At 41.0% G+C, this 25,861-nt stretch overlaps 1 protein-coding gene and 1 long non-coding RNA gene across 3 annotated transcripts; one reads left to right on the top strand and one right to left on the bottom strand.

The window, feature by feature from the left end:
• Positions 1 to 30: 30 nt before the first annotated feature.
• On the bottom strand, positions 31 to 25,615 carry LOC119723856 (choline-phosphate cytidylyltransferase A-like). Of its 2 annotated transcripts, none has more exons than XM_038194731.1 (9): positions 25,488 to 25,615; positions 8,972 to 9,098; positions 8,299 to 8,397; positions 7,469 to 7,577; positions 7,151 to 7,267; positions 6,156 to 6,307; positions 4,371 to 4,598; positions 2,610 to 2,798; positions 31 to 1,970 (listed from the first exon to the last, which is right to left on the bottom strand). In XM_038194731.1, exons 3-9 carry the CDS (start codon positions 8,377 to 8,379, stop codon positions 1,839 to 1,841), a joined length of 1,008 nt encoding a protein of 335 aa, XP_038050659.1. In that variant the 5' UTR covers positions 8,380 to 8,397; positions 8,972 to 9,098; positions 25,488 to 25,615; the 3' UTR covers positions 31 to 1,838. The 2 variants fall into 2 exon arrangements, with proteins under 2 accessions (XP_038050659.1, XP_038050660.1); XM_038194732.1 differs by lacking the exon at positions 25,488 to 25,615 and adding an exon at positions 9,432 to 9,452.
• Positions 22,183 to 23,955, top strand: LOC119723857. Its single transcript, XR_005270591.1, has 2 exons — positions 22,183 to 23,086; positions 23,403 to 23,955. It is a non-coding gene; the product is annotated as an uncharacterized LOC119723857 (long non-coding RNA).
• Positions 25,616 to 25,861: the final 246 nt, after the last annotated feature.

Here is a 25,861-nt window from a genome sequence, read left to right as displayed (position 1 = left end):
CACCTACAGTCAAAGCACAGGGTTTGTCAAGTTACATAAAGAGTCACAGCCAGTCAATCCTGCTTGATGTAGGCTGGGAGCTCTTAACTGTTGAAAACGGTCACTTGATTGAGCTTGCATAGGAGGGTTAATGAAAAGGAAAAACATCATTGTAAAGGCCTGTTCATGAATACTTCATGTGAATGGTGATGCGAAGCGAATTCGTTATTACAGAGAAAGTTACAATAAAATTGTAATTATTGACGTCATGAAATTCGTTTTCATTTTGATGTGAAGTGTGAACCTACTTTAACAACAAAATCCCTTTGTAAGATTGTTATAGACACACTATACAATTAACATAACAGTGATATGAGCAAAAAATTCTTTCAAACATCCAAGTGAAATCAAGCAAAAATTATTACCGTTGATGGACATATGAATGGTTAGTATTGTCTCATGAAAACCCAGTGTGTGGATAAACATTGTGGATTGAAATCAGATTTCAATCAGATGAAAATGAAGTGACATTTCCATTAATTTAGATAGCACACCATTCTCATGCATTGAAAAATCAGTTCATCGTCTTCAACATTACAGGTTGAGAAAAGACCATTTGACTAAACTGAATCTGAAACTTGGACTTAAAATTAGCTCAACACACACCAAATACATGTCTGAATTGTTATAAACCTAGACAAATATTAACATGGACAACTGCAGTACGTGGCCTAGCCCATTTTGTTTTTATATATCGGCAAGCTCTACTCACTGTCTGTGCTACGTTACTTTGGCAGATTTAGTAATTTATAATCATAAAAATTAAACAACTTAAATACTATGTACTTCGGTCATCATTAAATGATGTACCTTTTTTCAGTAATATACCGACTAATTTTTTGAAATATAATGGATGTTTCTTGGCAACATGTTTTTAACATTATCAATGTTGTTTTAAATTCACTTCAAAAAGTGTTTTTAATATTTGAAGAATTTTGATATGTAAATAATCCTGCATTTAAGATAAGGACGTTAAAGGGCTCTTCAGATGTTTACTAAAGTTTTTTGGAGTTAAAAATTATAACCAACATTTTGTATGTTCCAAAACATGTTTTATTCAAATGGAATCCATCAAATTCCTTTCTCCAGTTTTTGTTCCCCTCAGTTTCACAATGAACTAATTCTCATTAGCTGGACATCTCATCCCTGTCCTGGATGCTAATTTCGGGTGCAATTCAAAACATGATTCGGCAATGTTTGAATTGAAATCAAGATCCTAGAATATTGTTTTCTCGGAAAATACAGCATTCACTGAGCTAAAACTTCATCAAGCTAGTTGTGAAGCACCCTTTTTAGATTTTTAGCACTTTTGTTGCTTCAAACAAAAAAATTGCACAAATGACAAATGATATACTCTACCTTTAACAATGTCTGTTTAAGCACCGAATCAAATGCTTTGTGTGTGAGAATACTAACATAAATTCATCGTATCTTAAATAACATCCCCCAACTCTTATTTGAAACAAATAGTTTTTGTTTAATTTTATAGATGACACTGCCATTTCAAAATATAGGCCGTACTCAATTTATGTGCCACAACACTTTGATGTGCGAGGCTTTTGTGCTTAAATATCCTAAACAAAACAAGCTTTTAATGAGTTGCACTTTCCAACAAAGCAAAAATGATCGTGCATATGAAGAAAGGAAAAAAAACCTTATTTGCAATTATATATTAATTACATAGAAAGCTACCAATGAAAATGTCATTTGCATTATTTTCAACATTTTATGTGTTGGCAAGAACCAATCCCAGCCTAACATCGTCAATTAATAACCAATCAGAGGGCTTGTTCTAATGCCTACTCATCTTGGACATCTTCTGATTCGCTATCATCCTCGTCTGGTGGTGTGGGTGAGGAGCTACATGTAGGACTTGCTGGGGGTGAGATGGCATTCCTGAGACGATCGGTTCCATCTACAAACATCTTTTTCTGAAGGGCAAATGACATCAAGAGGTCATTTGTTTATGTCAATCATGCATTGTATGTGGCCACATTACAATTTCCTTAATATCAAACTTGTTTTGTCACATAACCTACACACTTTGACAAGATCTACCCACTCTGCAATTCAGTCATTCCTTTTCAATAAGTACTCTTTTTTTCATGTGATTTACCATTTTGAAAGCAATTGGCTTGCATGTTACCTATAGTGGCCTAACAGTCCCCATCCAGTCAAACTCCAACACCAGGGTTTGTTGGAATCTGTTGGAGTGAGTACTGCACTAGTAAACTGACTGTGCTTTACATGGGATTAGGCATACCACCAATAAGCAGAGTCCAACAGTTTATGTGTACAGTTTACCACATGGTGTTGGAATTTGCAGGAGTGAGGACGGTTCCTAGTAAATCACGTTAGTAGGGGGTAGGGTTAACTCTGAACTCTCAATACAAAATTTTAGACACATATACAGCTGTATATATAAGTCATAGTGTTTCCATCATTAATATTTGGACCTTTATGAGTTGAGTCCACGCTTCCATGCACTGAGTATGATTTGTGATGCAGACCACACAAGACCATCTACTGTCCACACTACTGAGAGTGACCATCAAGACAATATGACTCACCAACGTGCCCTCTGTTCCAAACAAGTCAAGGAAGTTGCCAATCATTTCTCGTGACTTCTCCTCCCAGCGCTGTATTAGCTCCCGACCTTTGTCTTCTACTTTTTGGACGAACTCCTTGGATTTTGTTTCCACCCTGTTGACCTTCTTTTTCACCTTATCAACCCGGTCTTGAAGACTCAAGCTGGTTTCCTTGAGTTGATCAAACATAAGACAAAAGATAAGAACAAAATAATCTCCTTTATATCAAAAATGAAAGATACAGAATTTAACCTATGTAATCAATTTTATTGGCTAAACCCCCGTAAACAAGCTCAGTTGCCTGTCTGTCTTAATTATCTGATCAGGGGGGTAACCAGGGTGGTGTCAGCAAGATAATGTGTGTATACCCGCGGATTATTTAAATTCGACCATCTCCGTGAAAGACTGGTCATCCATTGAACTAAAACAAACCGCTTGTTTAGTCAACTTGTAATTGTCTGCATGTATACTGGCATGCAAAAGTATTTACGCACCACCTACAAGATATTGAGCTCGCGATTTCACCTTAAAATATCGTGATTGTTCAACAAACTTCCAAACCCGTGTCTTTTGTCATTATTATATTCGTCGAAGGTAACATCAGAAAGAGTGCTTTTGGAAAGATTCACATCGTACAAGAGTGCTTGGACTCTGACATGGCTGATGGAGTCTGCTACTGCAGAATATACAATAACCACTGCGTTAAGTGCATGAACATCACTTGATGATTGGAAATGCAGATGTCCTGGCCTCCAACAAGCAATGTCATTTCAACTCTTCCAAGTGAAGATGATAATGATCAATCTGAAATCGAGGATGGAGATGAAGATGTGTAAATTGCATCAGCAAATTAAAGAAATCAGAGGCAATAGTGGAATGCTGGAATTCGATGTGTCAAGGGGACAGTGGTCCCACCATCGATCCTGAAGGGTAAAGCATCATGGGTTTGCTCAAACCAGTGTAAAATGTCCAAGGAAAAAAAATTGGATCAAGCAATACAACGTCTCAATATCTCAACAGAAGGCACTAAGGAGTAGCATCCAAGAAATAAAAATGATACGCGCCGAGGTGACGTCATCTCGGTGAGTATTCAGCTCGCTGCCGTGTGGTGTTTTTTCTGGTAGCAAAAAAAACATGTAGTCGGTGGCATGTACTCTTTACGGAACCAGTCTGTGGTTGTAGTCCTTGTAACTACTGCAGTAAAGACACATTAAATAATGTTGGCACCAGACTATTTCAACCCTGTTGCCATTAACACACGGGAATCTGCAGCTCAGAAACAACAACGGCGGCTACGAGTACGAATATCATTACTAGATTTCTGTCATTGACTGACGAAGATCTTGAATATGTTGAGCTGAATAAAGATGCAAAATCCATGAAGGCCGTAATCAACAAGGCAGTGAGGCTACTAAAAAGACAGTGAGGCTACTAAATATTTATGAGGTGTAGTAAAACAAATACAGCATGGTTTATTTCTGGAAAATAGTTGGAATTACTGGTCCCTCGGTGAAGGTCAGCTTGACTACCTCCCGACGCGAAAAGTCAAGCTGACCTACACCTCGGGACCAGTAATTCCCACTACTTCCCCTCAAACCATGCTGTCTTTGTGTTCTACCATAACGTCATGTGTCATGGTCCAAAACCCCCCTGATCCACAGTTCCTTCCAGCTCAAACACCTCCCAAACGAAGCACTATTCACTAAGCCGCATATCTCATGTAATCATTCCAACCTTACTGACCTTAATGAAGCTAACATTCATCTCTTTGGCTGTGTATCCTCTTGATAGATTCCTCCTGACATACATGTCATAGTCACGCACCAGTCTCGCGATGATGTCTGAGGTTGAGATACCCTCCGTACGATTTGTGGCAATAAACTTGCCGGCTGCCTTGATGTCCTTATAGACATCATTCATCTGCACACCAGGGGTGTTGTATGGAATGTCATCGTGTGCTACAAAGTCAATCTATAGAGGAAGAAAAATGGACAGAGGTAAAATGGCAGTAAACTGGTTGCAACTTGACCTTTATTCTGCTCAGTGCAACAAGCTGCATATGGAGCCACATACATACACACTTTAGTCTGGTTCAGATAAGAGGGATGTCTGCTCTGTATAGGAACTATGCGCTTAGGCAAAGACCAGACCTTCAAAGGCCAATAGTTAATTATTTGCCCAGAGATAATGACTACACCATCACGCTGTTCAATGTTTTTGCTATGGCAAAGTGACTGTGTGATTAAAGATAGAGTAGACCATTTGCATCTATCCAAAAAGTAACTGACCTAATTATTTTTGATAAAAGCTTATTTGGTTTAAAAATAGTAATGACACTAAATTTTCAGTGAAATGATTCCTTCTGGCATGCTGTCATTTTGAAGAATAGAATAAAAGAAGGCCATTCCCAAAAATGCGTCAAGTGACCAATTTTTGGAAATTTACGTTGGCAGTTGGCTTGTAATTGGGCAAATCCTTGAATGGGTGCAAGCGCGTTGACAGCACGCACACGCGCATGCGGTTGCTACTATCAGCGAGAATCGTCGGTTCAGTGTGTTGCATCATGTAGCAACCATTGCAGAGTGCGATTTCCAATGCAATGCGTAATTCCCATTGGAATGGTTGAAACACACATATGCTTTTATAATCTGTTACACCTCTGGTTTGCAGTAATTGGTTTCCATGACATTTTCACTGATTATACACAAGAGTATAATTAATATGCTCCATCAAAATGACTTTTGAGAAATTTAACAATATCTGCTTGCACAACTGTTTTGGAGCTACCCTGTATTGCATTTTCTCAAAATATACAGCATTTACAGAGCTAATGCTTCATCAGGTTAGTTGTTTAACACCCGTCTTTGGATTTTAAGCACTTTTGTTGCTGCAAACGATAACACTGCACCAATGACATATGGTCTTCTCTACCTTTAAATGTAATGCACACATAAAGCCAAATGTGTTTGTATACATTATTCAAACAAATGCATACTGCATGACCAGGGCACTCATAGAAATAATATTTACTACTGAACAATGCTATTTGAACATTCTGCCTTACTGTGCTTGTTTCAATAGACAATACTGACATGCAAGGAATATGTGCCAGCATAGGCAGAGTAGAAAATGGCACAGAGATGCACCTACTACCTACCAGTAATGTTCACTCATTCAGCACTGAAGCACTGAAGGCCATACTTGTGCATGAACTGCATAAAGTGCTGCCCTATACATCACAAATGCTTTCATGATTAACTGATCAGTCAAATTTGTACGACATTTTGCTTATTTTTTTCCTTAGAGATTCAAATTATCTACTCAAATCTTTGTGAGACTTCTTTTACGACATCTACATAGAAGATGCCACAAAACTCTTTCGAAAATCAGAATAAGGTCTGGTAAACTCCAGCATTTAAAACTTAAACTAGGTTTAATAAATATCGGTCTACAAATTTCTAGTTCCCAAGTCACAAACAAAAATGTCCACTTTGTGCTAAACCTAAGGACATTGAATTGACCTCTGACCTTGTGTTCCTCAAGGTAATCTGGGGTGAGGACCCATGGTGCATCAAATATAACCTCATCCACATAGCGGCAATGGCGGACGGCTTCATAGCGCTCCCATTCCGTCAAGACTGTATTGCCTTTAAGTCTCCTTGTCAGCTCATCACTGCAAACTGGACAAAACAGTTTGAAATGCTCAAGAGAATTTTTTTCTAAAGGTGCTACATCTCATATGATGGTAATAAGGCCAAGAAAACAAAATGTTTCTGGCTACCCCACCCACCCAACCAAGAAAACCAAGTGGAACCTAAATCTCAAAAATTATGGTGCACCCCAAAGTAGTTTTTGGGGACATCATCCTGCATTTTTTTGAGGGAAAGTTTTATTTCATTTTTTGTCAAGTTGGTCAGCAGTGCGGTCTTACTGCATTGTGTAGCAAAGCCTATAAACAGCACAGCAAGTACAGAATAAACAATTGATTCACATTTATTCAGACCTGTGGATTTACCATTTTCTTTTAACAATGGTGTGATTTTGTCCCCTAAAAACTTGTTGGAAAACAACTTTTAGCCTTGAAAAGCTCGTAAAAAAATACCGCTTCCATATTTCTGCGTTCACATTGATGATGTTTGAAAGCGCATGAAGCATTGCTAAATCAGCTTTGAATTCGGTATAATTTTTCCCTGACGCGACCGGCAAGTTTTTGGATTCCGTGTCGTGTAGCAGTTGAGCAGACAAGTTCCCGTCAAATACACATGATAACTGGATTGGCAAAAGGACCGAGAACCAGCTAATATTAGGCAATGGCACTGTGAAATATGTTTTGAAAACATTTTTGAAATGATCAATTTTTGGCTATTTTCTTAAAACTGGCATCGTTCTTCTCGCCGTCAGATATTTTTTTGTTTTCCTTAAAACAAAACAAAATCTCTTACATTTTCATTAAAGTTTAAGAACCCTTTATAATGTTTTCCTTTTTTTATTTCTGTAAACCTATGGTAGTGACGTAGGCTTACCTCCGACAATGAGATACACATTGGGTAGACAGTTCTTGGCTTGCATGAGCGCCCTCGCATGGCCAGCATGGAAAATGTCAAAGATGCCGTCTGCATAAACTCTGATAGGTCTAGCGGCTGTGGTTACATACAAAAAAAAGAAATTTAATTTGATTACCAGAGTATAATTTGACACAACTATCTTGCTTGTAGCTGTGATGTAATTCTTTTACACCACGCCCATTGCCATCTTTGCACGGAATCGTTCCAATTACAATTTTCCGTTGAATGGAAATTCGTTTAAAAGTTACACATTTAATGGACTAGAATGCTGTTTACCATGTTCACCAGTCCTAGCTTGTTCCTGGGTCACTGGGTAGAAGGTCCACCTTTCTTTTTCTCTAGTTGACTCCTGAGTGCCTCCTACAATGGCCGGTTTCAGGCAACTCTAAAAAAAAAAAGAAGGTGAAACTATCTTTCTCAATATTGTTTGTAAAAAACCTTCATTGGGGGTGTTGACGTTTAAAACACCTTCCACTCCACAGTCCCCCCTTAATCCTAAGTGACCATGGTTAACCGGTTTAACAGCATTGGGTGCCCCCTGCCCTCCACTGTAACAACCAGCCCCCCCCCCCAAAAAAAAAACCCTTGCCCCCTATGGTGAGCACCCTGGCTGCGTTGCTGGTGCACATAGTCCCTTGGGCACCAGGTATATGGCAACAAATCTGTCTTTGAATTAGTTTATGAGTATTGTGCACAGACAGTTCATTATCTACAGTCTCTCACACTCAAACCTGTTATAATAAGTACAGTACAGTACAGCCTGAAATAAAATGGAATCCACTCCATGGATCCTTGCGTAGCCCTGCAAGGGCCACGCAAGGATCCATGGAGTGGATTCCACTTAATTTCAAGCTGTACTGTATGTGTCGAGGCATTACGCAATACTATTCAAGGAGCCTAAATACACACTACGCCAAAATTAAATCCCACAATTGTCTTCCCTCTAATTTGTTCCATGGAATACAAGTTGACATGAGCCAACAGCAATACCTTGAGCTTCTCTGCATAACTGTATAAGTCAACATACATGTTGTATACTATTAGGCCCCTTATAGTAGGATTTTTTAAACTTGTCAAAATCTAACTTGTGCAAAATCTGGACTTACCGTGCGTGGTACTTTAGGTGGCACTTCATCCTCATGGATATCGTTCTCATTAAGACTGTTACGCTTCCTCTTAACGGACATTTTTGCTGCGTCTGTAGTCTAAACAAAAATACATTTACACCATGAACATTCAAGTATTTTCTTTATACCTTCTCTTAGATTCAACTAGATTACAGTCTAAACATACTGGATTAAAAACAAACCATAAAACGGCTACACGTACATGCAAGTGTAGTGTTAAAATGGGGAGGGGGGGGGGGGGGGGGGGGAATGCCTGCTTGCCTTGGGGCACCCCCTCCATTTCCCGAGTTGGGCTCTTGTGCATACCCCCTTTAGGAAAATTGAGCCCCGCCCCTAAAAATAGGCAAGATCCAAGGCGTGTCAACTCAAAAAATCAACAATGTCCTATTATGACCCTGTATGCAGAAATTCACGCTTTAACCACGATTACTTGAGTTAGCAGCTCAACTACAGTAGCTGTGCGCAAAAAAAACTTTTTGACAATGCCATTGATGATTGTGGTATAGCACTACTCCACCATAGAATCAGTGTTGTATTTTATAAACAGCATGCCTAAAATTGATTCCACTGTACACCTTCAAGCTCATGTGATCTATCATAACAGCCACGATAAGTAAGCAACAAGCATGTTCTGTATATTAACCTCGCTTACCTGTATGTGTTGAACTTCACTTCACCCACGTCTTATAATTGTCGAGACTTTCAAACTTCAAAGTACTGAACTTCAACATCTGAGCAGAAACCAAACAATATGTGATGCAACTGTTGTCCAGTTTACCCTGTAATAACAAAAAAAATGATCAAATTATAATTACTATTTGAGTTTATGTACATTAAGAAAAGAACAGCTGAACATATTCCAAGTATAGGTGGGCATGGACCTCCGGGAATTTTTCAAATTGGCCTATCTAGGTCCCAGAACATGCTCTTGAAACTCAATGGTTCTTGAGTCTGGAGTGCTGAATGGTGACACATAGCAACCGATGAAAACTGGTGTGCAAATGAATAGATGTTTTCATCACATTAAACATCAGCCCACCCCCACCTATACATGTTATGTGTGTACTAAGGTGTATAAACTCTGAATTGTCTCTGAATTTACAGTACAGTACCGATATATGTGGCACTTCAGAATACAATACAATCTGTATCTGTAATACACAAACAGAAATTGCCAGCACGCACCGGGCATGCCTTTCCCTGGTCAAAGTTCATAACTCTGTGTGAATTTTCAGTCAATAGATTAAAGTTCATTTGTTCTAACCATGTGTTTGTTTACATTCAGCATTTTCTCTCTAAGTTACCTTACGCTGATGTACATCTTAGTTACAGTGTATGTAAATGTATTGAACTAAATTATCCAAACAGAATAAACAATGTACAATGTCACATACGCAGTGTATGTGACATTGTGTTTGTCTTCTGAATTGCCTGTAGGGCCCCGTTTCATAGGACCATGGAGGAAGACATTTGCTTTTTATACAAGTCTTTTTTAATCGGCTTAAATTCAAGCCCTCAGATCAACTTTAAGGCTCATCATCCCACTATTTTCATGTTGTCAACTTTCATCCTGTTCTACATGTTCTAGTTTCAGCTGATGTGGATTACCGCTGGGCGAGTAACTCGATTACTCGAGTACTCGCGAGTAGTTTATGCTACTCGTTATGCTACTCGTGATTTTTCATCTACTCAAGTACTCGTCCTGGCATACAGAAGCAGGTACTCGCGAGTAGCAATTTAGGGTTCAGGGTTCATAGCTTAGTACCGGTACGTCCCCTGCAAATAGGGAATCACTTCCTCCATCTCTCTCTCCCTAGGATTCCATTCATCAAGAATAAAATTCAAGCACATGACCCAAAACGTGGCACAGTAGGGATGTCTCAGTGCTGAAGAATGTGGTGTGACTTGCATGCTATTTGCTTGTAGTAACTTCCCATCATACAAACAAATCTGTCATTTTTCTTTCAATATTTTTGAGAATTCGGTTAACTAGTCGCGAGTACTCGACTACTCCCAAGTAATTTCTTGCAAGTACTCAAGTAGAAAAATTCACTACTCGCCCAGGCCTAGTGTGAAAACCTGTGCAATAATCTCTTTGACTCTGTGTACGTGTACGGCAAGCTAAAATACATGCCCGAAACAGTGCCCATTGGAGACAACAATCCAATGTATCAGATCTCAAGTTCATGTGGCGTTTACATTTGATTCTGTTAAATAAAGGTAAATAATAAGTAGGCCTAGTCAAAGAGATAAAATCCAGAACATGTACTTCTAAAACATGTACATCTCTACTGTTCAAAATATATAATATATGTAGGGCCTACATGTACATGTATACATGTGTCAGGTTCATGTTTCAAATACAATGTTAACATTCCTCAGAATGGAAAAGCATAAATCTTTTGTAGACATCATGCAACAACAGCAACATATCTATGGCAGTCCAGAGGCTCAACAAGAAAAAGACATTTCATATGCGAAGTCTAATATAAATCCTAACTACAAAAATATTCTGAATTTACCAAACCCAAATCCAAAAATTAATAATTTACTCATTGGAACAATCTTTGAACTTAAAAAAATCTGGGACTTAAACATGTACGTGCATCTACAATCCTGAAATTCACTTAACCTGACAGCAAATTTTATCTGACTCAGAATAAACACATGAACAGCTGTTGCAATATGGCCAAATAACAAAGTACAATCAGTACAGTCAATATACATTCTTTCAATTGAGCACCAATGCACAAACATTTGTTCTTCTATGGTTTCAAGTCACGTACCTCAGTGACTTTGACACATGTTTATTGGTAAATAATGTAGCTTGTTGACTGTGAAAATGCCTTGATCACCTGATCACACCATTTAGTCACATGACCATCAGCTTTTGACGCTGTGTTAGTGTGCTTTACATAAATGTTGAGAGCAATTCATGCATCAGCTGACTATACTGTGCCTGACTAATTTGCATAAATCTATTGTTATAAAAGGTCAATCTTTGACCTCCATCAGGCACAGACTGTAAATAGACACAGACTAGTAAATCCAAGGCTGGGAAATGTAAATTGTAAACACCATCCAGTATGCAAACCACTGTGTACATGTTCAAATACCAGATTACAACTGCAGACATCTAGCAATCTGCATCGGTAATAAATCAAAGTTTGAAAAAAGTTTTTCTTGTGGATGTAGTAAGGCTGAAAAAAAAAACTTCTGCTTCCGATTACATGCTTTTCAAAAATAGGGTCGGAATTTTTTGGGGGGGGGCCAAATTTTTTTATGCAGATTGAATGGAGTATTCAATTATATGCAAAGTTTTAGCCTTAACTATTTCCATTGCACTAAGAAAGCTATACACAAAATGGCCACAAAAAGTGAATAAAACCTACCTTAATTAATGTCCATAAATTTACGTTCGATAATTCTTAAAAAATAATGGAAAATTCAGGTTGTTCGCATCATATGCACAATGCTAGTCAAGACGGGAAGCTGGCCAAAACTCCGAAGTGTGTGATGCACTGTGCATGTGTGGCCCGCGGCCGACAGACCTTGTTTTAACGGTCAAATATTTCGGGAAAAACGCTGCATGTATCACTCCAAATACGATAAGTGCGATCTCAAAATGAACTCTTGAACACGGAAAATACATACACCGGCCTGCAATGCATAGCCATGCTAGCGCTATAGATCGCATAGCCATGCACAGACTGGTTACCGCATTTTCATCATGTCTTCTAAATTGGCCCCTGCATGGCATGGCAGGAACCAGTTGTCACTGCATTGAGCTAGGTTTACGCTGGCGACATTTCTTAGGTTTTTTTTTTCCCATCCCCTAAAAATAAGAATTCTTCTTTTATTGTGGCACAATTGCAGAATACCCCGCCACTCACCTACATGTATTCCACCTCGTATCCGGATACGCGGATACGGAGTCACGCTTGGATGCTCAACCAAAACAACACGCGTGCGCATCTGCTAAAGTCCACCCCGTATCCCGTACTAATATGAGGTTTACCACTCGCATCACAGCTGCGGTACTGGAACGGCAACCGATAGTGCATGAAACAGTCATTGGGTGTTACGCTTCCGCGTGACGTCATGCGCCAACAGCCAGCGCAGCCGGCAAAAACCACTAGTACCACTACCAGCACGCTGTGCATGGTAATCGACCGCCATTCATTGTACACAATTTTTTTGTGCACAAATCCAATTGCAGTCCTCGCCATGCCTGCAAGGTTGTCAGGTTAGCGGTTATTCCTCCTTTTTTCACTGCAATTGTAGGCTGAATCTTCATCGTTTTTTACTTCAAGGACCTGTGTAATGGTTATTCCAGGCAAGTTTGGGGTGAGTTGCAGTTGCAATTAGTGTGTAACGGGGACAAAATTGAACATTTTCCAAAAATTTTTGCCTATATTACAAGTTACGAGAAAAACTCGCTCCAGCCCTAGATGACAACCCAATGATAAAACTCAGGGCTGGGTAACTCCAGCTAGGAGTGGGGGTGCAGTGGAGCATGACGCATAGTACATTACAATTACTATACAAGTAGCGCTGAGAAGGTTTATTGAGGGCAATCAACCTACTCCTAGAACTATGAGCCTCATAGAGTCAGAAGCCCGCAAAATTGTTGTCAACACAAAACACTAATTAAGTACAAAAACGTCCATTCCAAATAAGCTATTTCCCACAGAACCGCTGCACAGTTTGCCCCTAAACTCCGTACAATACCTCATGACATACTCACGTTATGTGCACCCAACAAACATCGGTGGATTCTGTCTGTTTTTAGGCCAAATGATGAAAAATATGCCCTTTCCGCACTGAGCCAACCTACACTTGAAGCGAGCACGCGCGCTGATATCGCAGTCATTTTCGGGTTCGATCGCTCGGAGTGCGCCGCGGGGCACATACGAACTTGGCCTATGCATCGTGCGGGAATTTGCACGCCTGCGCACTTGCAGTCATTTTTAGAAAAATATGTCGGTGACTTGCCTACGTCACAGACAACCCGAACGTTTGCGGGTCAATCCAGGTCAATTCCCGCGCGGACCATCTATTTTTGAACCGATCGATATTGCGGTCGGCCGATATGTAATCTGATACGTTCCCACGCCACGGCAAGGCACTATGCATACATGCTGCATACAAATGCGTATACGTGTATGTACATGTATTGGATGATCCAGGGATCGGCGAGCTTCAAGTTCAAGTCAATTTTTAAAATCGGAGTTTGACTTAGACTTGAAGCTTCACTTTATTTTTGACCAAAATGCAATGGGATTACATGTATATTCAAAGTAACATAATAATACAGCAATTATGAAAGACCGTTTAGATTCCTACATCATTTGTTGTGAGTTAACCACTGGAAAACACACTATCGTATTTAAGTTTACTAACTTTTCAAAATCTGCACCTGTGGTTTTTACGACGATGGAAAAAAATCGTTTTAAATTTTTTTCCCCTTTTTTCCCGGGCATATTTTTAAAGTTATATTTCTTTGTCATAGTGCTAGCCCAGGGCGGATAAGCATTGGGTCTTTTTGCTGTCAGTCTTTATGTTATCATTTTAAAAATTATTATGTTTTTACAGGTATATTTTATTCACAGGTTAATTTAAATGTAAGTTATACTGTTGTCAGTTCTTGCATGCTGTTTTTACTCTTTGATTTTACGCCAGGACAAGAATGTGTTTGTTTTTAACTTAGATGACTAATAGAAATACGAATATGAACTTGTTCACCACTTGTCAATAATGTCGAGAAGTTATAACAACAACGGCATGAAAATAAAAGGAAATACACTTGATGCCAACTTCACAAAAGGGGTAGATCATGGGGGCAATTCCAAAGAGTCGTCAAAGAACAGACGCAAAACAAACATTCCAGATTATCTTTTCCCCCCTCCCCCCAGGCTAATACATAGTCAAAAACTCGTTCTTTAAAAATCGAATCAAAGTAAGTAAGCAGTAACCAGTAAGCATGACAAGTCTTTTAAAAAGATAGTTTTGAAATTTTTGAATCAAATTACAAGAAGTTTTCAGCGTTTCCACGGAGGGACTAAATTATCAGTCCAAAAGTCATACCTTTTTTCAAAATTCTTGTTCCGGCTGAAATTGGTAAATGCACGCAACGAACATTTTTTTGGAAAAAAGTCTGGGTCAAAATCAGATAAAATCAACGAAATCATAACAATCAATGTTGAGAAAACTTCACCTGAATGTCTTTTGATTTTTCACGAAGAGACAAACTCGTGCCAAGGGGAATGGGTATCGGCAATTTGCCAAAACAACAAGTGTGTGGGATTCAGTTTTCACGACCAGACAAACATCTATGGGGATTAGTTTCGATACCGGTACCTCACAATAATGTTGTTCCATTATTCTGTAATTGGTACATCTTTGAAGTTTCATCTGTGTTTCAAAAATTAGTCAGTAGTAGGCGAAATGTTTATTCCAAATCGTGACCAACTTAAAACCCCTTTTCTGACAACCACTGCAAGTTCAACGGGTGCATTATGTTATACCTGTTCCCCAAACCTAACCCTAACCATTAGACCCTAACACCTATTGCGGCAGATTCACCTCTTCGTGAAAACACTGACAAATTGGAATAAGCGAAATCTCGATAAAGTCAACACTGATAACTCAAAACTTGAAATTCAAACCATTCCTCCGTGGTCAAAGAAAACTGCATAGTATTACGAAATAAAACAACATAATATAGCCTATACCCTGATTAACCGAAATTTCGAGTTGTTCCGTAGCTGCATGGGAGGCTATACTATCAAAGTTGGGGCCATATATCGCAAGTCCGACTCCCGGCGATGATAAACGCGGATCCCCGCCACGCGCCCCCGCCTAATATAAGGCTCAAGTTATGAGCCTTATAATATGAGGCCCATAACTTGAGCTTTATATTAGGCCTATTATAAGATTTTGCCGGACTTGGCCGGGGCCTATATGCGTCTGACCTATGAGGCTTAACAGAGCCCTTAAGATTTTCCTTTAAGTTCAATGTTATTGAAAGGTCATTGGAAACGATGGAAAATGATGAATACTCCGAATACAAAATACTCTAAATAATTATGGAGAACTAGTGATCAAAGGCATCTTGTGAGCGAGCAGTTCTTCAGTACTGATTGTTATTCTCCTCTGATGTTATTGTGTATCGTCTAAACATGAGAATGCAGTTTCTATTTTGTTGGTTTCTGACAAAGGAAGGCAATTCAAATACATGTAGTTTGCTCCAATTTTTAGAGAAAATATTCTGAACTTGCGGAAAAAGGACCCACCAAGTCAGAACGTCGGCCAAAGAGGCGAAAAAAGATATGTTTTCTTTTTGCATGCCTATAGAATGTATAAGGGAGGTGTTTGGTACGCCCACGGGGGTACGGACGTGCGGATCCAGATAATCCGGTTACACCTCTATGTTCCGACACCCCTATGTTCCGACTGCACATATTCCTATTCCTAACCCTAACCCTAACCCTAACCGGGAGTAACACAATCTAGGTTGTCGGAACATAGGGGTGTCGGACCATAGAGCAGTCACCGATAATCCACCCTAAGAATTTCTTTGTAAGCCATACTAGAGTAAACTTTTAAATAATAAAACATGAATTAATTAAGTTGGAGGCTCACTCGGATGGCAGGTAAGGGAGCCGGTGGCACCGTTCAAGCTTGACACCACCAAGGAGAAAGAGAAGGCTGCCGGCCAAGGCTAAGGCAGCTAAGGAGAAGGAGAGAATCAAGGCCAAGAAGGAACGGGAAATGAAAGCCAAGATTGCAGCAAAGCCAAGAAAGCCAAAATGGTGAAGAAAGTCAAGAAACCCGCGCCGAAGAAGTCATCACCCAAGAAACCTGCCAAGAAAACGCCATCCAAGTCAAATATACATCTGTCAAGAAATCCTCCACCAAGCCATGCCAGCCAAGTCAACCAAGCTCAAGCCAGCCAAGAAGCCAGCCATGCAGCAAGATCACATCGAGCAAGCAGAAGAAAAGGTCGGCCAAGCCTTCGAAGAAATCATCGAATCAACAAACTAAAAACCAAAACGGCTCTTTTCAGAGCCAAAACATTTTCACAAAAGAGATGAGATATTCGTTTCTGCAATTTGCATTTTTTTAATTTTATATTTTTCATGATTACTGTTTTTAAGCTTTCGTATAAAGCCCCCCCCCCCCCAAAAAAAAACACCCCAAAACATCATTGCATGAAAATAGGATATTTTCACCCCATGGTATATTCCATCCCGCCCCAGGGGCCAGCGCAAGGGGTGAATAAAAAAGAACATCGGATATTCCAACCTCCTGATTCGGAGTACTCTAACTCCCCCCCCCCCACACACACGCGCTTATTTGCACAGGCATAGAAGTGGGAACGCGGCCCCCATCCCCCATTTTCCCCCATCCCCCTTTCGCCCCTCCCCGCCCCTAACTCCCCCTTCCCCAGGGTCTGGATAATCACCGTGCACGGAAAAAAAGAGAAATTAGGGACAAAGGAAATGTTATCCCCGCTACGCCCCAAGGGGTCGGGATAATGGGCAAGGCCAAAAGGATCAATAAAAAATGTGATTATCTTTTGCATGCAGTGTTCCCGGTGCACCGCCACCAACCTCCCCCACCCCACCCACTCAACCTCGTCCCGTCGCTTTAAGATCGTAAGGGATGAAAAAGGCCATTAACAAACGGAATCCTAGCTTTGTAACGCTTCTTCCATAGCTCCTGCACGGGTGGATATCTATGTTCCCCAATACCGATGTTCCCAAAACCGATGCTCCCCGAAATCCTTACCAATATAACCCTAACCCTAACCCTAACCCTAATCATATGGATTTGGGGGGAACATCGGTAGTTTCTGCTCTGCTGCACGTACGTACATGTACATGTACGTGTATTCTGTATACTGATCATTCGCAAATTTTTGGAAGTTCCTTCGAAAAATTTCCATGCATATTGCTCGCGACCATCGCACAATCAAACCGACCACTCACATGTGGCACACCATTCGACAGCTAAAAACCTCAACTATTCGAAATAAATTCATTTGAATTTGAACCAAATATTGGAAAGAAGACAAACGGGATTGAAGCGATGGACGCCTAGCGAGTGTGGCCGAAATTGATCGAAGACGATGTCATGCGCGTATTAAAGCAAGAATTTGACGATCGCGTCATAAAATTCGGCGCTGTTAACCTAATTAGCATACGAAGGTTTCTGTGAATAGTTTGTCGTGGCCCCCATCCTCTGCCCCAAGGTTCGGGATATAATGCAAGGACCAAATCAAAAGAAGATTGAGAAATTCCAGGTCCTCCCCATCTGCGGCTCCCCCGGGGATATTCAACCCTCCTGGTTTGGAGTACTCTAACCCCTCCACCTCTCTCTCCCCCCCTCTCTCTCTCTCCCCCTCCCCCTCCCCCCAAGAGCAGCACGTCTTAAGATTAATCGCTGGAAGAACAGGAATAATATTCCATCCTCTTTGTTTGGGGAAATCCAACCCGTCCCCCCCCCCCTCCACCCACGGGCATGCAGGTCTGAAAATAATCCTTGAAGAAAATGCAATCCTCTGTTTGGTAAATCCACAAGCTCTGCCCACTCCCACACCCACCCACTGGGCATGCAGATCTGGAACTGAGAATCGCGGGAAGAAAATCCCCCGACCCCCACCAACCCCTACCCGGCCTAAACCCCCCCCCCCCCCCCAAACCCAGTCCCATCCCGCAGTAAAAAAGAAAGTCTGGTCCGGGGAACATAATTGCACCACCACCGTAAAAAGACAAAAATCACTGTTGGAAAACAAATTTCAGCTTTCTTGGCATGGCTTGAACCGCACACCCCGCCCCCCCCCCCCCCCCCGCCCCACCCGGGGGTCTGAATATGATATCCAGGACAGGGGAAATGAAAAATGAAAGAGGTAGGCCTACTCCCAATAATATAATAAAGGTGCATCATTCATCAGAAAACAAAACATCTTGCTTTTTAGATTAATCTTGTTTTTTTTTTATTAGAACGCAAGCGGTGATGGCGTGATCAATATTGAAAATCATTTGCTGTTCCATCGAAAAATGCCAATGCATATTGCTCGCGACCATCGCACTATCAAACCGACCACCCACATGTGGCACACTATTCGACAGCTGAAAACCTCAACTATTCGGAATAAATTCATTTGAATTCGAACCAAATGTTGGAAAGAAGAAAAATAAGATTGAAGAGATGGACTCCCAGTGAGATTGGCCGAAGACGATGTCATGCGCGTAATAAAGCAAGAACTTGACAATGACGTCATCATGAGCGGAGCTGTTCGCCTAGTTGCATACGAAGGTTTCTGTGAATAGTTTGTCGGGGCCCACACCCTCTGTCTCCAAGGGTCGGGATATAATGCAAGGACCAAACTCCGCTGGATCGACGGCCTCACCAGATGGAGCGGTCTCAGTGTGGATAAACTAACTGCGGCGACCCTTCAGCGAAGGAAATCACCCCGGCTTCACCAGTCACACAGCCCAGAAGAAGTGGACGGTTGTTGCGTCAACGGGCAGTAGCCTACGACGTCTGATGATGATGATGATGATGATGATGATGATGATGGAAACAAAAGAAGATTGGGAAATTCCAGGCCCTCCCCTTCTGATGCTCCCCGGGATATTCAACCCTCCTGGTTTGGAGTACTCTAGCCCCCCCCCCCCCCCGACTCATGCGGCCCCACCACCTCTCTCCCCCCCCCCCCCCCCCCCCCGAAGAGCAGCACGTCTTAAGATTAATAACTAAAAGAACATGAAGGACATTCCACCCTCTTTGTTTTGGGAACCCCCCCCGACAACCCCTACCCGGCCTCAACCCCGGCCCGGTCCATGATATCGCAGTAAAAGAAAGTCTGGTCGGGAACGTAATTGCACCAAATTAAAAGACAAACTTCACTTGTTGGACAATTTCAGCCCTCTTGGCGTGGTTTGAACACCACGCTCCCCCCCCCCCCCCCCCCCCCCCCCCCCCCCGCCCCATCCCCAGGGTCGGAATATGGTATCCAGGGCAGGGGAAAGGAAAAAAGAAAGTGGTATTCCCAATAATAAAGTCACATCATTTATCAGAAAACAAAACATCTTGATTATTTGGTGACTGCCATGTGGTGACTGCTCTATGTTCCGACACCCCTATGTTCCGACAACCTAGATTGTGTTACTCCCGGTTAGGGTTAGGGTTAGGAATAGGAATATGTGCAGTCGGAATTAACATAGGGGTGTCGGAACATAGAGGTGTAACCATTTATTTTATTAATCTTGGGTTTTTATAAGAACGCGCGCGGTGCCGGCGGGCCGGATATAGCCGGCGTGATCAATTGAAAATCATTCGCAATCTTTGGCAGTTCCAGTGATAAATTTCCATGCATTTTGCTCGCGACCATCGCACTATTAAACCGACCACCCACTTAGGCCACACCATTCGCCAGCTAAAATACTCAACTACTCGGAATTAATTCATTTGATCTCAAACAAAATGTTGGAAGGAAGAAAAACAGGATTGAAAAGATGGACTCCCTTGGACAATACGAAGTTTGAGTTCCAAAAAGGAAAACGCTAAAACAATATTTTAATCGTCAAAACTCACCCTTTCATTTAACAATTTTGACGCTGTCTTTGGCAAAAGGAAGCGGACATCATTCTGTTGCTTTCAGCATGTAAATTTCTGGCAGGTGCATCCTCCGATGTAGGCCTACAGTGATATTATTCATAAAACTGAAGGAGTCTGGCCGAAAATTGGCCGAAGTAGATGGCATGCGCGTAAGCAAGAATTTCATGATGATGCTATAATGAGCGGCGCTGTTTACCTAATTTGCATATCAAGATTTCTGTGTTGGTGGGGGCCCCCACCACCCACCGCCCACTAGGGTCGGGATATGTTGCAAGGACCGAAAAAAAGAAAACGAAATGTGAAATTCCACCCTCCTCCTTTTGAGCCCCCCCCCCCCCCCCCCCCCCCCCGCCAGATTTTAAGCTTCCTGGTTTTGAGTACTCTACCCCCGGCCCCCCTCTACACTCACGAGGCATCCTCCCCCACGCCCCCCCCCCCTCCACCGGCAACCCCTTATGTGCACTCCCCTTCCATGGGGTCCTGATATGGTGCAGGTGTAAGAAATGAAAGACAGGAAATATTCCATTATCCTGGTTCTCAGTACCCCCCTCCCGTTCCTTTCCCCCCACCCAGGGGACCCCACCCCGCCCCTCAAGGTGTTTGGATATATGCAATGGCCCTTCACCCAAAGAATGTGCATATTCCACCCACTGTGTCTTTGTTCCCCCCCCCCCCCCCTCATCCCCTCCCCCACCCCACCTGCAGGCCTCCCCCGCCCCACCCACGGGCCATCCCCACCCCAACCCACCGCCCAACCCCGTCACATTGGGATACAGGGGAAAAGGGACAGAAAAAAAGAGACACACACACATTTCATCAAACGGGATCCCTTTAATCAAACGGGATCCCTTTAATCTTCGTAACCGTCTTCCACTGAGCTATATATATCTCATGCACGTTGCACGTGTTTATATCACGTGATTACTTCACTATCATTCGCAATTTTGGGCAGTTCTAGCGAGCAATTTTTATGCATATTGCTCGCGACCATCGCCGTATCAGACCGACCACCCACATGTGCCACGCCATATGAAAGCTGAAAACCTGTTCTATATGGAACTAATTCAGGTTTTCCCCAACCAAATTCGAGAAGAAAGAAATTTAGGATTAAAAAGATGGACTCCGTCGAAAAATAAGAAGTTTTGGTTCCTAAAAAAAACACGCTAAAAAATGTTTGAACTGTCAAAACTCAGGCAATAGTTCATTGATTTTGACGCTTTCTTCGGCAAAAGAAAGCAGATATCATGAGCTTTTCTACTGTAAATTTCTGGCATGTTCACTCTCAGATGCATAATGATTTCATTCATAAAACTGAAGTGAGTCGGGCTGAAATTGATGGCATGAGCGCAAGCACGAACTCAACGTTGACGTCATAATGAGGGGCGTGTTGACCCCAATTTGCATAGGTGAATTTTCGCGATAAGTTTGTATGTGCGGGGGGTACGTACTTGCACTTGTACGCATGCGCGTACTATCAATCCGCTCGCGTAATTTTTATTCCTAGGAGGGTTAGGGGCAATGTCATGAATAATTCATGTTTATCAATGAGAACGGACAATGACATCAACAGCATTGTTGTTAGTTACTCAACTAGTGACAATACATTAAAGCATTTTAAAGAACGGTTGGCGTCGAGCTACCACACAGTAGCCTAGTGGATAGCGAGATGAGCTATGGATACAGAGATCCCTGGTTCGAAGCCACGTCGTCGCTGCTCTTTTCATCAGCTATTTTTCTTCTCCAAATTTATCACTGAGATAATTTTAAATTAAGGGGAAAATAGAACGAGAACCTAAGTCTTGCAATGATTCAAAGGAAAAACTGAATTATTCATGACATTGCCCCTAACTCTCCTAGGAAAAAAAATTACGCAATCCGCTCCTACACCATACCCCCCGCGGCGCGCTCCGAGCGATCGAACCCGAAAATGACTGCGATATATCAGCGCGCGTGCTCGCTTCAAGTGTTAGGTTGGCTCAGTGCGGAAAGGGCATATTTTTCATCATTTTGGCCTTAAAACAGACAGAATCCACCGATGTTTGTTGGGTGCACATAACGTGAGTATGTCATGAGGTATTGTACGGAGTTTAGGGGCAAACTGTGCAGCGGTTCTGTGGGAAATAGCTTATTTGGAATGGACGTTTTTGTACTTAATTAGTGTTTTGTGTTGACAACAATTTTGCGGGCTTCTGACTCTATGAGGCTCCACTACGTGGAGCCTCATAGTTCTAGGAGTACAGTCAATTGACCGGTTCCGCAATTTGACCAGTTCCGCAATTTCGGAAAACTAGCTCTCGTTTTCAGGAAGACGAAAACGCCAAGGACTTAAACTTTGGTATCGATGGAAAGGTTATTCAATCTACTTTTCAAAAATGGTTTTAGTTTTAGGATACTCACTTACATTTAAAAATAAATCCCCTACGACCGTCACTTGCCGTTAACGAACTGCCGAAATGGAACGCGCACGGAAGCGTGATTTCATGTTTGTCGGCCTGCTACACGATTGTTCAGGGGAATTAAATCATGGCGATTGATGCAACTTGTTCGGAAATTATTCATTATTCCACCATACAAATATAAGATTTGAAGTCTTTGAATTTTTTTTTCTATACCCACCAGAGTAACTGCTGGTCGTTTGGCCGGTTCCGCAAACGCATTCATACTGCCTATACAATACACTGGCCATGGTGTATTAACCAGTGCTGCTATTGACAAGTATTGTTGATGACGGCCCCCTAGCGCGGTGCACTTTATTTATTTTGGCATGAATCTTTCTTTTTTTACAACTTACAAAGAATTGAGAATTTCTATTTATTTTTAATCCTTGTTTTAAAAATGTCGAATTTGATGATCATTTCTGGGTGTTCAGTGCAAAAAATTGAAAACTAAATTGAAACAAAATGATTTTGTTTCTGTCCAGCTTCCGGACAGCACTGTAGGTTTTGGATAAAAAAAATTTGGACTTCAAAATTTAAAATACAAAAATCTTTCTCAATACTTCCCACTAAACGCTTTTCCTTTGCTCTAAAAAAATTCACCCCATACTTGATGTTGAAGCAGTTGTGCCTCAGGGGTTTGAATTCATTTTAGAGTTACAACTCTCCACATCCAGGGTGCATGAGTCAGCCCAGGCTAGGAGGTGAGGTTTGTGGGGACCAATTAAGAATAGTGCATAATAATATGTTTCTAACCCAAAGGACATTTCCAGTAATTTAGTAAATTTAAAATTATCCTTTTTCGGTGGGTTCTAACCTTACTCTTTACCCTTTTAAACATAAAGAAAAAAAGGTCCACTCATATTTCATAATGAAGACCAGTCTCTCGTCAGTACAGAGACACAAATTTTGATTGTTTTCTTGGAGCACAAAATTTGTCAAATACTATAAACCATTTCTCATTTTTGTCTCAATCGGTCATAAACTAAACGTTTTATATAAAATTTCTTTTTCATACAGACAATGCCAAAGACAAAGAAGAAGATTACGCCAGCCTCCTGATAGGCCATAAGAGGCCATCGGCACATCTTTTTCAGTTTTACCTGTGAAGGTCAAGAAGAAGTTGAATATTATAGTGAAAGTACATGTAGCTGTGTGTCTTCATCACCATTTCTTTGAATTTTATTTATGTGACAAGTTTTTTTGTATAGTGCTAGCTTCTGGAGTGCTTAAATTATTTGTGTATAACAATTAAACAGACATGCAGGTGTCATAAAGGCAATAAATTTAAAGGCGTTACATACATTTTTATTTACCAGTACATGTGAAAGAGAAGTGAGGTGTTTGAAAAACTATGCTACTTTGCATGAAAAACTCACAGGACATGTCTATTTCTGTGATTCATCACCATTTATTTATATGACACGTATATTTTTGGATTTAAAAGGGGTAGCTTCTTGAGTGCTTTAGTTTTGTATTACATTTACACATGCAGGTATCACATGTCAATATATTGAAAGGGTTATCGGGATATACGTGATGAATGTGTTGACATTTTCTTTTAAGAGCATCATCGAACAGTAGATGAGGTTTGCTAATACAGTTGCCCAAGCATGATACATGTACATAGTTAATATGTGCAACAACGTACGAGGAGTAACTGAACATTATAATTAGAAATTGCCATTGCTATGAAACAGCCATAGGATTTATGACATTTTTAACAATTTGTTTTAATTTGTTTGTGAAATTTAATTTGAATGTGAAACAATATGTGCATGTATGTGGCCTGTATGTATCTGGCCTGCTGAGGCCTGTTCCCCCTCCCCTCCCGGCCCCCAGGTTCCCCCTACTGGATGTTGGTGCACACAAAATTAAGCATATTGTGTTGTTACCCTGAACATATTGAAACACTTCCCCCCCCCCCACAAAAAAAAGTAACATGAAAAAAAGGAGGAGGGAATAAACAAAAGTAAATAAATAATAATAATTAAATAAAAAAATAATATTAATAAACAGTGCTCCCCTGCAGACAATGATTCAGTTCCAATTCATCCAGCCATGCAGTAACTTCCTTAAGTGTCATAGGAATTAAAAATGATCCTGGAGAAAATATTAATTCAAATTCATAAATTATCTGGTCTGTGCTTATGTGAGAAAAAAACAACCAACTGGAGCAATTCGGTACATGGTTTGTGTCTGGTTCTATTCAACGTCAGAGTGTGTCTAAATAAAAATAAGACAACAAAAAAGCAAAATATTAGTGATTGCAAGATGATAGACAGAATGCACAAAAAGCAAGAAAGTCATTTAATTGGATTGAAGCAAGTCAAATAATTATAACGTAAAAAAAATCCAACGAACCATAACATTTTCATGGAGTTACACTTTGTAAATTTGGACGCATTATAATGTGCAGACCTTGGCTCATGCACAGGGAAATATAATCCACATCTTTTCTTGGCTGGTTTGGGGGCAAAAACGATCTAGATTTGGCCAGTGAACAAGGAATATTTTCAGTCCAGTATCGCAGAGGGCGCCGTTTGCGAAACCGGAAAACATTTGCGGAACCGGTCAAAGCACCGACCTCTACAAAACGTCCTGGCAAATTTCTCTTTCAAACGATCACAGAAAACTATTCATATCATGAAGTAGGTGAGTAATTTGCGCATATTTATAGATAGGTAGCTTCCTGTGAAAGCGCGTTTTTTCGCCACAAGACGCTTCAGACGATTTGCGATTGCGGAACCGGTCAAACGACTGTACAATCAACCGTGACTCCGTAGCCAGCTACGAGGTGGATAGATTGAGTGGCGGAATCCCCGAGTGGCGGGGTATTCTGCAAGTGGCAAGTGTGCCCGCCTGACATCTGTTTCTTGCTCTAAGACTATGCTCTATCCTCCAAGCTGCTCAAGTGCAACGTGGCCTTTGCACGATCATTCGTTTCACTGTACTAGCCCCGGCCTACTGAAATTTTCAGTACACTTCCGGTTCTGACTCTGAGTTTCAAACTGTGAACAAATGGGGGTGTAGGCATTAAGGCCATAAATGTGTAAAACAAGAAAATAATTCCTCGTGTTTATTTTGATGTAGTCTACAACTTACTTGCTCGATGCGCTGTTTACTTGACGCGAAGATTTAACTTTTTAGGCATGCTCCATACAGCTCTATGGCTCCAAATGATATCAAAATACGTGTACACGTCCGTCCTCGAGTCGACTAATCGTTCGATGTGGTTTGACCTCACGTTATTTACAGTATTGGAATGTTTCATTTTCTAAGAGGAATTCGTAAATGTACTTGTGAATTAAACTATTTCACATTTGAAACTTTAAAATATACATAATTATTTATCTAATTTCATATCATTCTAAATTACACATGATCAAAATTATTCTCATTTTCTCAATATTTCTGCATAAAATGGAAATACGCATTAAAAAACCCGATTACACACACCCCTTAATACATATGGTAGA

This window comes from Patiria miniata, unplaced genomic scaffold (assembly GCF_015706575.1).
Source record: "Patiria miniata isolate m_02_andy unplaced genomic scaffold, ASM1570657v1 HiC_scaffold_17, whole genome shotgun sequence".
NCBI lineage: Eukaryota > Metazoa > Echinodermata > Asteroidea > Valvatida > Asterinidae > Patiria > Patiria miniata.
Note: the sequence above shows the minus strand (reverse complement) of the source record. Positions and strands in the feature narration are given on the sequence as shown.